General features: G+C 39.3%; 3 protein-coding genes and 1 long non-coding RNA gene across 8 annotated transcripts in view; 2 read left to right on the top strand and 2 right to left on the bottom strand.

Moving 5' to 3' along the window:
* Window positions 1-641, bottom strand: part of LOC111810242 (abscisic acid receptor PYR1) — a 1,726-nt gene extending 1,085 nt beyond the window's left edge. Inside the window, exon 1 of the mRNA XM_087117255.1 lies at window positions 90-641. Coding sequence (XP_086973381.1) covers window positions 90-641 — 552 coding nt within the window. The remainder of the gene's footprint in view (window positions 1-89) is intronic.
* The window catches only part of LOC147789599 (uncharacterized), a 1,543-nt gene extending 719 nt beyond the window's left edge, over window positions 1-824 (top strand). The window contains exon 2 of the long non-coding RNA XR_015411638.1: window positions 83-824. This is a non-coding gene — a long non-coding RNA (uncharacterized LOC147789599). The remainder of the gene's footprint in view (window positions 1-82) is intronic.
* A 1,227-nt stretch (window positions 825-2,051) lies between these two features.
* Window positions 2,052-5,031, bottom strand: LOC111810732 (mitochondrial carnitine/acylcarnitine carrier-like protein). Of its 5 annotated transcripts, none has more exons than XM_023697497.2 (4): window positions 4,882-5,031; window positions 4,582-4,658; window positions 2,729-3,120; window positions 2,052-2,655 (listed from the first exon to the last, which is right to left on the bottom strand). In XM_023697497.2, exons 3-4 carry the CDS (start codon window positions 3,118-3,120, stop codon window positions 2,154-2,156), a joined length of 894 nt encoding a protein of 297 aa, XP_023553265.2. In that variant the 5' UTR covers window positions 4,582-4,658; window positions 4,882-5,031; the 3' UTR covers window positions 2,052-2,153. The 5 variants fall into 5 exon arrangements, with proteins under 5 accessions (XP_023553265.2, XP_023553263.2, XP_023553266.2 ...); XM_023697495.2 differs by having other exon boundaries at window positions 2,729-3,154; window positions 4,882-5,030; XM_023697498.2 differs by lacking the exon at window positions 4,582-4,658 and having other exon boundaries at window positions 2,729-3,154; window positions 4,882-5,026.
* A 514-nt stretch (window positions 5,032-5,545) lies between these two features.
* Window positions 5,546-13,220, top strand: LOC111810193 (AT-hook motif nuclear-localized protein 8). Its single transcript, XM_023696804.2, has 5 exons — window positions 5,546-6,218; window positions 6,293-6,345; window positions 7,930-8,055; window positions 12,386-12,544; window positions 12,625-13,220. The coding sequence occupies exons 1-5, from the start codon at window positions 5,738-5,740 to the stop codon at window positions 12,883-12,885; spliced, it is 1,080 nt and encodes a 359-aa protein (XP_023552572.2). The 5' UTR covers window positions 5,546-5,737; the 3' UTR covers window positions 12,886-13,220.
* The last annotated feature ends 2,635 nt before the right edge of the window (window positions 13,221-15,855 follow it).

The raw sequence follows: 15,855 nt of genomic DNA, 5'->3' as shown, positions 1-15,855 counted from the left end.
ATTTGATAACAAACCCTTCAAATCATAACACTAGTAAATCTTAGACTAATTTAGTATATACGATCTATTTTAGGTTTAAAAGGCGGAACATCCACCGCGTACGATTCCAAAACCACGCTCCAGATCTTGCCGTCCCGCTCCAACTGATGCACCGAAGTCACCGAACGGTAATTCCGGAGGCGGTGCTCACCGCCGATGATGCTGAATCCGATGACGCGCCGCTCGTCGTCGTGAATATCGAGTCTCTCCTTACTCGTATCCGCTGGTAGGCCTGAGATTACATTAACCTCTCTCGTACAACCTAGCTTCATTGTGAATCCTTCGCTCACCGTACAGCTCTTGATGAAGTGCTTGTAACTCTGCGGCTTGTCGAACCTCCGTACGATGGACCACACGGCATCCGGCGGCGCCTGCACGCGCTGCGCCAGTAAGGAAGAACACCGGCCGCGGCTGAGTTTGTACATGTGGAACTCCGCTACTAAGTCCCTCAACTCGTCGAACTCGTCCTGAGTCAGGCCGGAAGGCGTTGCGGCGAGATGATAAGTGGTGAGGTAAGTTTCATCGGAGTTTGGTTGCTGCTGCTGCTCCGTCACCACCGCCGAGACCTCACCGTCGCCTTCGCCGCTGTAGTCCTTTTCCATTTTTCCCCCAAAATCTTCTTCTCACGCCTTTCTTAATTTTTTGCGGAATATAAAGATGAGAGTGAGAGGAAGAAGAAAGAGCGCAAGGACCTCACCTCTTCTTTGTTTCATTATTTGTTCGTTTGTGATTTCGATTGCTGAGGGTAAAATCGGAATATCAAAATATAAATATTTTACCGAAAATATATGTCTAAACCAATTGAAACAACTCGGGTTGGTTTATGTCTTTCAATTAACCACGACTCCATATATACCACAGTGTGTACTACTATCAGCCTTCACTCAAGGTTTTCTCGGGCCAGGCGGAGATTGGCCCTCGAGTGCAAAGGCAGGAGGGAGCTTGACTGTAAGACCCACTTGTCGAGCAGGAGCGAAAGTCAGCCTTAGTGATCCGACGGTGCTGAGTGGAAGGGTCGTCGCTCAACGGATAAAAATTACTCTAGGGATAACAGGCTGATCTTCCCCAATAGCTCACATCGACGGGAAGGTTTGGCACCTCGATGCCGGCTCTTCGCCACCTGGGGTTATTAATCAATAATCAATCATATTCGATTGATTATTTTTTATTTATAAAATTTATGTTTGTTATTTCTAGTTTTTTAAAATACGGTTCCGTGTCTTTCAATTAATACTAATTCTAAGTGTATCCGTCGCTATCATCTCGACTAGTGGTAACGTGTCCAAGTGTACCTGTCACTACTGTATTGGAGTTACTAGCATCTCGATTAGTAGCAACGTTTGTTCTCTCTTATTGACCAGTTTCGAGAAAAGAATTTACACGACTTAAACTTAAGGGTCGGAGTCTACCTCCTCATGGCTCCTCCGAGAGTAGTTATTCGTCATGTGACCCGACCTTGGCCTTTGCTTAACATTGGCTCGAATGATATCTACCGCATTTTTTGTTCAACTTTTAATGCAATTTGTTGTTTTAAAATTAAAAAAAAAAAAAAAAAAAGTTTTTTTTTCCTTCTTTTTTTAATTAAAAAATGGCTTAATTTTTATTTAATTAAAAAAAAAAAAAAAACTTTTTGCTTTGATTTGCACATGAAGCATCCAATTGAATAATGTGATTGGTTAGCAGCCATCACCAATATCTCTTTTTTATTCCTTTTCTATAATATAAATATTTAATAAAGAAATTATAAAAAATTATGATATTTAAAAAGAATAAATCTTCATATAATTACAAACGTACATTAAGAATCCACATCTAACTTTGCCTCGTTTTCTCGATGCCTCGAAACCAACCCTACACTGTCTTATCATGCTTTTAATCATTCAAAATCACTATAATGTCTATCAACCGTACACTGCCTGATCGATACCTATGCTTTTAATCATTCAAAATCACTATAATGTTTAGTTTTACACGTCTAATTGTAGTTTTCATATCATCAAAATCGATTCAAATGATTAAAAACATGTTTACGAGAGATTTGAACGTGACAAATGAAGAATTTTAATGGTTCAATTAAATATCAGAAGGAATACATAACTCGAGCGGATTCATAATCATCCCAAGCTTGATCTAGTGATCTCATAAGCCAGGAAACAAGCGCCATTTGCAGGTATACTCCTGGCCATGGCAGGGCCAAAGCCTTTGTATAGCCCTTTAACTCCTTCCGCAGCTAGGATCTTTCTAAATGCATCGATAGAACCCGAGTACTTCGGGTTTTTGTAATCGTCTACTTGAATTACACTCTTGACGACGTCGGTTGGGTAGACGGAGAACCAGAAGGTAGCTCCAGCTAATCCTCCAGCCACGATCAGTGAGCCTCTTCCGAGGTTCGAAGTGTCTGTACCACCTGCAAACTGCTGCTTTAGCAACTCGTACACGCCGAACATGGCAGCATTTCCAGGTACTTCACGGGCTAGAGTCGGAACGAGTCCCTTGAATAGACCTCTTGCACCACCTTCCGACTTGAGGACGTGTCGAGCAACGTCCATTGGCCCGCCATACTTCACTGTTACACCAGCTGAACTGGATTGTCCCAATGCACTTTGAGCTTGCAATCTGTAACAGCAGACCATCTTTTATAGTTAAGGCGGGGTGGTAAAGCGATTTGAATAGAATCGACACGACGAACCTGCATTTGATTAATTCGGTAGGGCAAGCGAGAAACGACACAGCAATCCCAGCCCCAGCTCCACAAACCACCTGCTGATTGACAGTTAGGGGAACGCCCGGTTGAGACCTTAACTGTCCTTCCAGTTGTCCTCTAACCGAAAAGAGAACGGCATTGAAGGCTGCCACAGTCGCGAGCGGAGCTCCCATACCTTTGTACAACCCTCGAGGGCCTTCAGCTGCTATAGTTTGCTTGACAGCATCCATGGCGCCAGAGAACTTGGGAGGCTGGCCAGGAAGTGGAACAGGCTGGCTTTGCAGCTTGACCTTTATAGTATCGAACGGGTGCCCACATATCAACTGCGATGCTCCTCCGACCGTCCCGGCTGTGAGGTCCTTGGCCACGTCTCCCATCTTACAGATTCAAATGTTATAATTCACTGGTCAGCTGTGAGACAACAATGGAGTTTTTGAGTCTTGACAACCCTTCAACAAAGACTGACTCACTACCTCAAATCTTCAGTTTCTAGTTTACAAACTTGTGTTATGTGTCCTTTCAAAGTTACTCGCTTCCTGTCGGTTCGTTTTTTTAGTTATAGTACTCCCGGGATGGTAAAAGGTTAATCCATATACGCATCGGTTGGAGATTAGCGCAAAGGTCAGTTGAAACCAGATGAAATGTAAGATTCCATATCGATTGGAGAAGGGAACGAAGCATTCCTTATAAGGGTGTGGAAACCTCTCTCCCTAACATACGCGTTTTAAAACCTTGAGGAGAAGCCTAAATAGGACAATATCTACTAGCGGTGGGCTTGAGCTGTGTTACAAATGGTATTAAAGCCAGACACCAGGCGGTGTGCTAGCGAGGATGCTGGACCCCTAATGGGGTGGATTGTGAGATCCTACATCGGTTAGAGAGGGGAACGAAACATTCCTTATAAGGGTGTGGAAACCTCTACATAATAGACACGTTTCAAAATCTTGAGGGGAATCCTAGAAGGGAAAGTTCAAAAAGAACAATATCTACTAGCGGTGGGTTGAGTTGGGTTGCTACAAATGGTATAAGAGCTAGACACCGGGCAGCGTGCCAGTGAGGACGCTGGACCCCTAAGGAGGGTGGATTGTGAGATCTTACATCGATCGGAGAGGGGAACAAAACATTCCTTTTCCTTATAAGGGAATGGAAACCTCTCCCAAACAGACAAGTTTCAAAACTTTGAGGGGAATCCCACAAGGGAAAGCTCAAAGAGGGGACAATATTTGCTAACGGTATGTCAGCGAGGACGCTGTGCCCCAAATGGGGGTGAGTTGTGAGATCCCACATCGATTGCGTCGGCAAGGACGCTGGGCCCTGAAGGGGGGTGGATTGTGAGATCCCACATCGGTTAGAGAGGAACGACATATTCTTTATAAGGGTGTGGAAACTTCTCTCTAGCAAACACGTTTTAAAAACCTTGAAGAGAAGCTTGAAAAGAAAGATTCAAAGAGTACAATATCGACTAGCGGTGGACTCAATTTCTTGATGTATAGTTGTATTATTCTATCAATCTCCATGAACAATCAGAAATCAGAATAGTTCTTTACACAACAGAAGCAACCTTACTTAGCAAGTCATCCAAGCAGCAGTAGAAACACTATTTTGCAAAGAGCCACACAATTATGAACATGGAAGTAAACAGGTTTCATGAACTGCTACTCCTTTCAAACAGGACAACTACAAAATCGCCTGTAATGCTAAGTAGCTGCATTCTGAATCACAGATACATTCAGGGAACAACAAAGATCCAATGAACTCTAAACAACTTTATACATTCATATCAAAGAATTAATCAAAGAACAGTCAACATTTCACATCAGAAACAGGAAAAACCTTACCAGAACAAAATTTCAGCAACACCCAGATACAAAACTCGAACAAGAAATCAAAACTCAACAGGATTCAACGATGAAATCTGATGAACAAAAAGCAATTAGAACCCCAGAAACGAAGAACAAATGGAAAGATCAAAATCGGGGGAGTGAAGAACAGGATTGGAGTGGGAGAGATTAGAGAAAGGGGATCTTAAAAGGGGGAAAGCCCAGAAAAATGGGAGTGAATTTGGGCTTCACAAGATGAAGAAGAGGCAAACGTGGCTGAGAGAAGCCCAAAGAAGAAGACAATTCTTGAAATCTTACCCTTTGATGCTTCTCCACCACCCAGTTGAGTTGAATCCAACGCATGCTTATGGCGGCACAGAGAGGAGAGAGAAGTAATTTAACGTTCTTAGCTGTTCATCATGTTCTTGGGCTCGGTTGGATCTCTTAAGCGTATGATGAACAATTCAATCAATTTTCTAATTTCAATTCATAATTAATCATTATCCCTAAAATTTCTTTGTTTGTGATGGAAAGTCAAACAAAAATTGAAAAGTTATGGCTTATTATTATTTTTTTTTAGTCGGATTTGAATACGTGACGTCAAGAGAATGAATACACAGCGAAATACGGCTGGGTTCAACTTCGGAAATTTAAGAGTTTGTTACACATTTTTTTGTGTGAAATTTCACATTAATGGCGTGGAAAAAGGGTGTGGTAACCTCCGCGGAATATACACGCTTTAAAACCATGGGCCGAAGTAAACAATGTATTACAAATGGTAATATAGATAGACACCGACACCGGGTGATGTGCAAACGAGGACGTTAGGCCTCCAAAAGGAGTGGATTGTGAGATCTGTTTTCAAATTGTGAGGTTGACGGTGAGACGTAAGGAAGAACAAAATGAGGAAAAAAAAAAAGAAAAAAAAAAAAAAAAAAGCAAAGAAAACTAAAACCCTAAAAAAGACAAAACCCATTCCGCGGTTTGGTTGTCTCTCCTTTCCTTGTCTGTTCACTTGTCACTAACCACTGATCGAACAAATTAGCAACACGAATCACTGAACCAACAATGTCCTTTTCCTTGCTTCTTCCTTTATAAATCCAAACAAAAATCGAAGAACAAGTAAGGGGTTCTTTCTCCGTTCTTCCCACATTCCCCCATCTGATTTTCCGCCATGGATTCACGAGAGAGGTCGATGCCCTCTGTTCATCAACATCACCAACAATCAACTCCACCAAATAGGATGATGGGCAACGCTTCCTATTCCTCAAATTTACCCAATACCAACAATTCTTCCCAAATGATTAACCCCAATTCCGCCGCTGCTCAAATCATGTCCTCCTCCTCGCGATTTCCCTTCAACTCCATGATGGGGTCCGCTTCTAAGCCATCCGAGTCTCCCAATACGGCTTCTTATGATGGATCGCATTCCGAATTGCGGACTGGTGGGTTTAACATTGATTCCGGGAAGAAGAAGCGAGGCCGACCCAGAAAGTATTCCCCTGATGGGAATATCGCCTTGGGTTTAGCGCCAACAACCATCACTAATTCCGCCGTTCCCGGCGATTCTTCCGGCATGAACTCCTCAGATCCTCGCCCTAAGAAGAACAGAGGACGGCCTCCCGGTACAGGGAAGAAGCAAATGGATGCTTTGGGTAATCATCTTTATGCCTTTGCTGCTGTTTCTTGTTTTTTTGTGCTTGAATAATGGTGTTATTCCGGTGGACAGGGACTGGCGGTGTTGGCTTTACTCCGCATGTCATTCTGGTGAATCCAGGAGAGGTATAAGCAACTTGTTTTCTTTTGTATATTATATTGCTGATGAATTTGATTTGATCTTATCTGTTTTCTTTCAAATTTTTATTGTCGATTCAATGGTATTCAATATTATTTATTCCCTTGGTCGATCTTTTGGGATTCTATTGCAGAAAATATCATTAGTTCATTAAATCAAGTGAGCTGGGAGGCTGTTTGTTTAAGATAAGATATTAAGATTCTACAATCATGGTAGATTTAACACTGGCTGATGCACCATAACTCCTTGAGAATGTGGATGTGTAAATGTGTAAGTATATATATATATATATACACACGATTATACGGGCAAGTTTTCGGGGTCTGATGCTTAAGTTTTTTTTTTTTTCTTTTTTGGATAAACTGTTATACGTTTCAAAGCGTTGTTCATGTTCCTCTTTGGTTTTGCATTGAATTGGATCCACATTTGTAGAGTTCAATATTGTGATTTCTTGTCATTTTTAATATCTAATGTTAATATTTGATCATCCGAAGTCGAAACAGTTCCCTAATCCTCGTTTCGGAGTGGAGCTTTGTTATGAACTGTACATGTTGATGGTGATTGTAATTAGGTTCGAGAAGACACTTCATCACTCAACAACCTCTTATATTGGTGTTTTCAAGACTTCTCGACATTGTAGAAGTCTAGAATTGTGTGGTGTGAGGGTGGAGACTGGTCTATTAGTTGGAGTAGAATTTGGAGTGGTCGGGAAAGAGAAAAAAGACTTTCCTCGAAGGAAGTTTTGAGGAACTTTCTAGTTCAGTTTGGTTCGATTCCATTCCTTGGGTCTTTTGCTAAATCTCGTTCTTCCATTTACCAAGCGATATCCCATAAAGAGACATCAACAAAGATATTTGGCATATGAAACTCTAAAGATATCTTTCGCTTGTGTTATCTTCGTCGCTAATTGGTTTGTTTTTCTGGTAGGATGTGTCTCCGAATGCTCCGTTTGTTCTTTTTAGATGAATTTTGAGTTTCTTCTGGTGTTCATCTGCTTTGCTTTAGATTGTGATTACCTCTTTTGCTCTGATAATATTTTAAAATAACGCAGTTCTTTCTTCTTTAAACCTTTATGAAAATTGATCTGTTCTGGAAGGCAAGAAATTTAAGGCCTTCAATCCTTTTTTGTCGAGCAGCTTCATATTTCTTTAATGATCTTATCGTATATTGTTAACATATTGTCTTACATTCTAGCAAATGTTATTCGGAAAAACGTGTTCTCTTTTATTTTTTGGATGTTCGTGAACGTGAGGGCATGTTTGCGCACATCAACATTGTTCTGATGTCAAATTTGGATAAATTTGTACATCTTTTAAGACTCATACGATCGTTCATAAATATAGTTTTGTCAGTCAAGTTTAATATCGAGATACGTTTTGAATTCAGAATTTTAAAAGCAATTACAATAATCCTCTTATATGATCTTAGAGAAGTTTTCCATGGTACAGATTTGTGGGTTATCGAATGTGTTTTCGTAGTTTACTCCCCTTCCTTAAGATGGATATGGGTTTATTAGTTTGAAGGTTAATTGATACTTGTTTTAAACAGGATGCCTTTTCATTGATTTGCAGGATATTGCCTCAAAAGTTATGTCATTTTCACAGCAGGGGCCGCGAACCATTTGTATTCTCTCTGCCCATGGTGCTGTTTGCAATGTTACCCTTCACCAACCCGCAGCTGGTAGTGTGACATACGAGGCAAGTTTTTTATTTTCCCAAGTTATACGGTCTTGATGTCGATTAACTGTACCGTCCTGCACATTAACTTCCAAAACATAGAAAGATCCATGTTCGAGATTTGCTTAAGCTTATGTGCATATGCATACACATCATGTTCTTGTTTATTAATGCTGTCACTCGTCATCTACTCTTGATTTTGGTTTTCCTTCGGAGCATGAGTCACTTTACATCGAACGCTTGTAGATTGTAGCTCAGGCTAGCTATCCTATTCCTGTATGTACTCTTTGCCTCTCTTAACCTTCTTGCCGTAGCTTGTTCTAGTACATAATGAGTGCATGGTGTTGGTCACCCCTGACCAGCAGTTCGGGCTTATCTACATGGAAGTTAAGGTAATCTCCTCTGTTTTAAATATGTGTAGTACTTGTAGTGTATCTTATCCGTTTCTTTTCGAGCGTCCTAAAAGAAGGAAAAGTTAGCATTGACCATTAAGGATTTTAGCCTTATGAAGGTGTGACCAAAAGGTGGTGGCAGAAAGAATCCCCTAAGATTTTGGGAGCACACCTGGAGTGATTGAAGGTAGAGGTCAAATAGTATTAGAAAGCAGTGACGAGGGGGCAGGGGATAAACAAACGTTGGTAATTTTCCGTCTTGTTCTTACATAGCACATACGACCGACTAGGGGCTGACTGGTTTTCGTAGAAAAGCTTCTAGATGAACATCTTGACTTTCTTAGTATGAGGTTCATTCCAAATCGACTTGCAACGGTGTAGGATTTGAGATTCTATGGCAATTTCTTCAAGGAGAGACTCACAAGTGACTATATACCAATGGAGTTTAGAGCGAAACTATTTATCTCGAGGCAAGTTAAGGCAAGGGTCATTAATGAGATACTTGAGGGAGGAGGTTACAACCGTTCTATTTCGTCCGATCCTTTATTAAAATTCAGAAATAGAAATACTAATAATCTACCCTAACAAAGGACCTATGTCCTAAGTGCGGAAAACTTGACTTTATTCCATAGCCTTCTCAGGTGGCGCCGCCGTCATCTGTATATTTCTCCCTTGCCTTTATTTGAAAAAATGATCCATAGGATGAGTATTTACAAATACTCATTAAGTGACTTTTTTTTGGTTGGGAAATGCAATCACATGCAACATGGTTCATGACTAGTAGGACTTACTTTTCTTGACTGTTTCTTGGTCTTTACTTTCTTTTCTGGATAAGGTTGAATGCATAGTATTTCTCTATACAAGGTTCATACACGCATGCATGCACTCACTAGGTGGGCTCGTATATATACCCTAGGTCTAACAACGGGCTAGTGCACATTTACACTGTCAAAAGCCAATAGAAAAGACACGAGCATGTATAATTTCGTGGTGTACGCGTGCGTACGTAACATACTGGAGAAGTAATTAATATTTGTGATATATAACATGCATGAGGTACTGTATTTAAAATCACGATACAATGTTATGATGTACATAATACTTCAATACTTTTCATGACATGAATTCCCAATGAAATGTGCTTGCATATTCATAGTATTTCGTTTATGCTCCTTATATATGGCATGTCATTGCATCTCATAGGGCATAAACATAATTATAGCAATATAACAAACATGAGCAATAAGATAGAATAATTTCACTTAAAAGAGCCATAGGTTACGTGATAATTCATGTTTCAATTCATCCAACTTGATAATCATGTTTCAATTCATCCAACTTAGCCCGTAGGCGTTCTGACATGAAATCAACTTACAAGGTTATCCTAAGCTATTGTCACTCACTTTTCTCTTAGCTGGCAGTAGCCTAGTAATTTTGTTGTGGTCCAATTCCACCTATAATGTCCATGGCTTCGAACTTAGAACACATTCAAGAAACTAACTCGACCTAATTCTCCTAAATTGATCTAAAATAGTTCTAAATACATCAAATTTGAAAAACCGTTGCTTTACTGGCCTCAATTGCCTTCAATTACTTAAAAAACAGTTCTATAATGATCCATAGTGGTAGTACAAGGTCAAAAATCCAAAACAAAGCTGCCGATTCTAAACATTTGGATGGCGTCTCGGCTCAACGGCTTCCTTGGCTTGGACGACTTTGTTTTTGGGTTTTGACCCTATTTCACTATTTAGGACCATTTCGTAGCTGATTTTGAAGTAATTGAAGACATTTGATGTTAGTAAGGCTATTGTTTTGCCAATTTGATATATTAAGAGTTGTTTTGGATCAATTTAGGAGAATTAGGTGAAACTAATTTCTTGTATGTGTTCCAAGTTTAATGCCATAAAACGTCATAGGTGGAATAAGACCACGACAAATACAATTAGGTTATTACCAACTAATGGAAGTAAATGACATTGGCTTAGGCTAACACTGTAAGTCGGTTTACTAAATGACGAACTAGATTGGATGAACTGAGTGAAGTATAGATTGGATGAATTGAGCAAAGCACGAATATCATGTAAACTACGACTTTTTTATGTGATATTATTCTATGTTATGATGTTGGAGTGAGCCTTCGTGATGCATGTACTTCCTGATCTTTACTCATGTTTATATGACTATGATTATGTTTATATGCCCTATGAGATACTATGTCAGCACCATGTATGAACATGTAAGCACGTCTCATTAGGAATTCATTTCATGAAAAATATGGAAGTACTATCACATCATTACATTGTACAATAATTTTCAATACAGGACCTCATGTATGTTTATGTTACATACGGATGCGTGACCACAATATTATGTGCTCTCTTTTCTTTTTTGTTGGTTTCCAGCAGCGTGAGTGTGTGCTAGCCCATAGTCAGGCCTAGGTGGTATGTATATGAGCCCGCCTAGTGGACTCTTACGTGCGTTCGTGAACTATTTATAGTTAAGTACTATGCATCTAATCCTTCTTGAAAAAGAGAGTAAAACCTAAGGAATAGTTAGGAAAAGTAAGTGTCACCCGCCATGAGCCATGTTGTATGTAATTGCATTTTTTGACCTCAATAGTGGAGTTGCTTACGAAGTATTTTTAAATACTCATCTTATGTCTATCATTTTTTCCGGTAAAAGCAAGAGCATCATGTACCAATGTCACGGTGGAGGCCATTGAATAAAGTCATGTTAGTTAGTTTTCTGTACTTAGGTCATAATCTCATGTTTTAAATGGTTTTGTTCGCATAGTAGTCATTAACATACACGTAGTAATGGTCGTATTTTAAAAGAAACAGTAAGGTCGTTACAGAGGTCGACTCTACTATTTCTCAATCACTCAAGTTTCTTCTTTGGGAAGCATTTATCTTTTTTAGTGTCTCCATCCTTTTCAAATGCTTTAGAATATTTGAACGCAAGAAACGGAAGAATGTTCCAAGTGATTGTATGCTAAGGGATGAGCTTTGAGACTGGTATTCTTGTAGCTTCTTCTGGATATATTTTTGTGAGAATCCCACGTTGGGTGGGGAGGAGAACGAAACACCCTTTATAAGAGTGTAGAAACCTTTCCCTAGCAAACACGTTTTAAAGCCTTGAGGGGAAGCCCGTAAGGGAAAGCCCAAAGAGGACAATATCTGCTAGCGGTGGGCTTGAGCCATTACAAATGGTATTAGAACCAGACACTGGGCGATGTGCCAGCGAGGAGGCTATTCTCCGAAGGGGGGTAGACATGAGGCGGTGTGTCAGTAAGGACGTTGGGCCCTGAAGGGGGTGGATTTGGTGGAGGTCCCACATCGATTGGAGAAAGGAACGAGTGCCAACGAGGATGCTGGGCCCGGAGGGGGGTGGATTGTGAAAATCCCGCATTGGTTGGGGAGGAGAACGAAACACCCTTTATAAGGGTGTGGAATCCTTTCCCTAACAGATGCGTTTTAAAGCCTTGAGGGGAAGCCCGCAAGGGAAAGTTCAAAGAGGACAATATTTGCTAGCAGTGGGCCTGGGCCGTTACGATTTTCTTTAAACTCTTTTGCAGCTATTCTATTTATTATTGCCAATTGGTAAGCTTTTCATATTCTGTTGGCTTGGTTGTGAGGGTTTCAACTTTTTGTACATCTTATTTATCCGTTAAATATGCTTTGAAAGCGAGAGAAAACGAAGCACGTGCACTCAACGCAGTTCGTTTTTAATGCATATAAGCATTTGTTCTGTATCACTAAAACCTCAAAAAGTTTCTATGGCTTATCCAAGGAAAAAGAACTTAATCTAGCTGTAGTTTTACCCGAACGTTAAGAAAAATTATTTGGGTGATCTCGACTCATTGATCCTTGAAATGAAGTAAAAATAAAATATATCCTAGCTGTATTATTTTCATTACACGCAAGGCATCATCAATTCTATTGCTTCAAAATCTAATGCAGGGCCGCTACGAAATCATCTCTCTATCAGGTTCCTTCTTGATTTCCGACAATAATGGTAATCGAAGTCGAACAGGTGGTTTAAGTGTGTCTCTAGCAAGTGCAGATGGTCAAGTTCTTGGTGGAGTGACCAACATGCTAACAGCAGCATCTACAGTTCAGGTACTAGCCTGACATAATGTTGATATTTCCCGTTTTAGATGGATTTTGTGCCTTAAACCATGTTTTTGGTGCAAAATCAGGTCATAGTCGGTAGCTTTCTCGTCGACGGGAAAAAGCTAGACGATAATATACAGAAATCTGGGCCATCTTCTACATCACCCAATATGTTAAACTTTAACACACCTGTGGCAGCAGGCTGTCCGTCTGAAGGCGCTTCAAATAACTCATCCGACGACAATGGTGGAAGCCCTTTAAGCCGGGGGCCGGGAATGTACACCAACGCCAACCAACCAATTCATAATATGCAGATGTATCAATTATGGGGTAGTCGAAATCAATAATGAAGCTGCTTGCTCGCCCAACTTAACAGTGTACTGCGTTCGGTGTCATCGAAGGGGTTAGTGTTTTGCATCTCGATGTATAGAGGTTAGTCCTGGATTCTGTCCCTAACATGAATTGCGCAAACCGTAACCGTAACGTTTCTAGATTCTCTATTGATGTTTCAGCTGCTGGTTAGCTTTATTTATAGTCAGTTCAAATTGCCTACTTTAACATTACTCCATGAACGAGGAGTTTCTGAAGATTGTGGTAAATCATATACAGATTGGGATGTCTCCTTTTCTCATGGAAAGGCCATGAAGTTGAGTTCATATGATATGATATTCATTTAGGTTCATATCAAGATTGTCCCTATTAATTCAATTTTAATATCATTTTTAGGAGAATTCTTTAATTTCTTTGGATTTGGTTGCGCTGAAATAGGTGATTCTGTGATCTGTGAGAATTCTGATAGCTCTACTTGAATATCTATGTGTAAAATTCAAAATTCATTTGTGCACCATATATGTATGATGTTCTGCTGACCCTATTAGACATGTATAAACTGTATTTGATCTCGATTCTAAACATAATTTCATTAGATCGTTTCGACAATTATATGTTGAACGTATATCGTTTTGTATCGAGCTAACAGGTTTTAGGTCAACCTAAGTGGAACTTCATGGTTACGTGATGACCTTCTTGTAAGAGTTGAAAGGCTCATTAACTTGTCCTAGCATACAAGTTCAAACGGGTTTTTTTCTTTACTGCTACAGATGTGATATCCCACGTTTGGTGGAGAGGGGAACGAAACATTTCTTATCAGGGTGTGGAAAATCTCTTCCTAGTAGATGTGTTTTAAAATCGTGAGGCTGATGGTGATACGGGCAGAAGCGGATAATATATACTAGCGGTGGGTTTGTGCTGCTACAAATTGTATCAGAGTCAAACATTGGGCAGTGTGAGATTCCATGTCGGTTGTGGAGAGGGGGAACGAAGCATTCTTTACAAGGGGTGGAAAACCTCTCAATAGTAGATGCGTTTTAGAACCATGAGGCTGACGACGATACATTACAGGTCAAAGTAGACAATATCTATTAGCGGTGAACTTGGTCTTCTTCTTTTGATTTCAGTGGCCCCAGCCATCAACACGCATTGCTCCTGATTTCCCTCGATCAAACCCACATTGGACAGCCCTCACCTAACCCATCTCTCTGTTTTTCCAAGTCCATCATCTGTTTGCGCCCTCAATCGCTTATTTTATTCATAACATAACTTTCAAATCATAGTTTATGACGTGTTCAAATATGCACAACCCCTAACATGTTATAACATATCATGGTTTAACATGTTCATATCTTAGTACATCATAATATATTTCATAACATAACAGAATTCATAGTAACATAATTTGACGTTTCATAATGTTATTTGGCATATCATATAACAACATATATCATATCATCTAACATATCAAACATAGGACACATGCATGGCTACTGGGCACGTGTTATCATACATAAATAAATTTTTCTAACCAACCAAATAGTTGAGCCACTTAATTGGTTAGTCTAGGCAGAAACCACTACGACCTCTCTTGATGTTAGGTTCTTTCTGTGAAATTTAATTCTACCAAAGAAATCCTACAATCATACGTGAGAATTCTATTATGGTAATTGATTCACCTAATTTGACAAAATAATTTAAACTAGCTAAAAGATAATCATATCAATCTTAAACGCTTTCGAAGAGTTGAAACTAGTAGGAAAGAGTTCGAGCGTATAGGCCAAGCTGAATCAGTCGAAATACCAACTTAGAGCCATTAGAAATGTATTCTCCGACTGATTTCGAATCGTTTAAGATGAAAGGAAGCAAGGGACCTCATTTTTTTTTGGGGGGTTATTACAATTATTGTTGAGTTACATTTTTTCACGGTTAAACCCACGAGTTTATTGAACTAAAAAAACGTTTATTTGGAATATATCTTCTCGTTTAAGCACTCTTTTCTAGAAATACTAAAGCTACTATGGTTGAGTGGTAAGTATCGATAAATATTGTTGCTTTGGATCAGTTTGGGAATGCTTAGTAATGTTCATAATTAATAGTGAATGAGAAATCGCGAAATAACCCAAAGTTTATTGAGGTAACAACCCATGCCCCGGATTCAGAATCCAAATTCTATACCTGATAGTCTCGATATTTTCGTATATCTCCTACGACATGGTCACGTTACTTACTCCTCACTTTTAAAATAGTAAAAACCATCTCTACAAACCAACACAAAACTTTCCAACATGTTTTGTCATCACTCACATAGCAAATTACGAAGTCACCCAACTTAAAATTACTCCAAATAAAACACCGCTTAGTTATGAAATTACTATGATTGGACAACCAAAAAGGCAGGTGTGTGTGAAAGGTTTGAAAGTGTAATAAAGCTACCATGGTTGAGCGGTAAATATCGATAAATATTGTTGCTTTGGGTTATTTGGGAATGCTTAGTAATATTCATAATTAATAGTGAACAAGAATTTGAAATAACCCAAAGTTTATTGAGGTAAGGATTCAGAATCCAAATTTGATACTGTTAGTCTCGATATTTTCGTATATCTCCTACGACATGGTCACGTTATTTACTCCTCACAAGTCTTTCCAGCATGTTTTGTCATCACTCACATAACAAACGAAGAAAATTACTCCAAGCAAAACACGTTTAGTTATGAAATTATTTTGTCTTTAAGGTTTAAATTCTAAGCCAATTTCTTAAATATATATATATATATTAGAAAAAAAAAAGTTCAAATTCAATTATGAGTATAATTGAAATTAAAACCACGACAACGTTCTGGTTTCTAAATAGGTAAGAAAAAATTATAATTTTGGTCCTAAATTTTCAAACCGAATAATTTTACTCGTGATGTTTGAATAATTTTAGTTAATTACTATCTGAAAGATGATGTGACGTTTTAAAATAAGAGATACTTTTTACTTTC

The sequence above is a fragment of the Cucurbita pepo genome, chromosome 14 (genome assembly GCF_057944985.1).
Source record: "Cucurbita pepo subsp. pepo isolate OVF chromosome 14, ASM5794498v1, whole genome shotgun sequence".
NCBI classification, from domain to species: domain Eukaryota; kingdom Viridiplantae; phylum Streptophyta; class Magnoliopsida; order Cucurbitales; family Cucurbitaceae; genus Cucurbita; species Cucurbita pepo.
This window is presented reverse-complemented; position numbering and strand designations above follow the sequence as displayed.

Bases quoted from the DNA above. Each gene is read 5' to 3' on its own strand.
- LOC111810732 (XM_023697497.2), bottom strand. From the start codon at position 3,120: ATGGGAGACGTGGCCAAGGACCTCACAGCCGGGACGGTCGGAGGAGCA. The intron at 2,656-2,728 runs GTTCGTCGTGTC...CTGCTGTTACAG, and splicing joins ACCGAATTAATCAAATGCAG to ATTGCAAGCTCAAAGTGCAT.
- LOC111810193 (XM_023696804.2), top strand. From the start codon at position 5,738: ATGGATTCACGAGAGAGGTCGATGCCCTCTGTTCATCAACATCACCAA. The intron at 6,219-6,292 runs GTAATCATCTTT...TCCGGTGGACAG, and splicing joins GAAGCAAATGGATGCTTTGG to GGACTGGCGGTGTTGGCTTT. The intron at 6,346-7,929 runs GTATAAGCAACT...ATTGATTTGCAG, and splicing joins TTCTGGTGAATCCAGGAGAG to GATATTGCCTCAAAAGTTAT.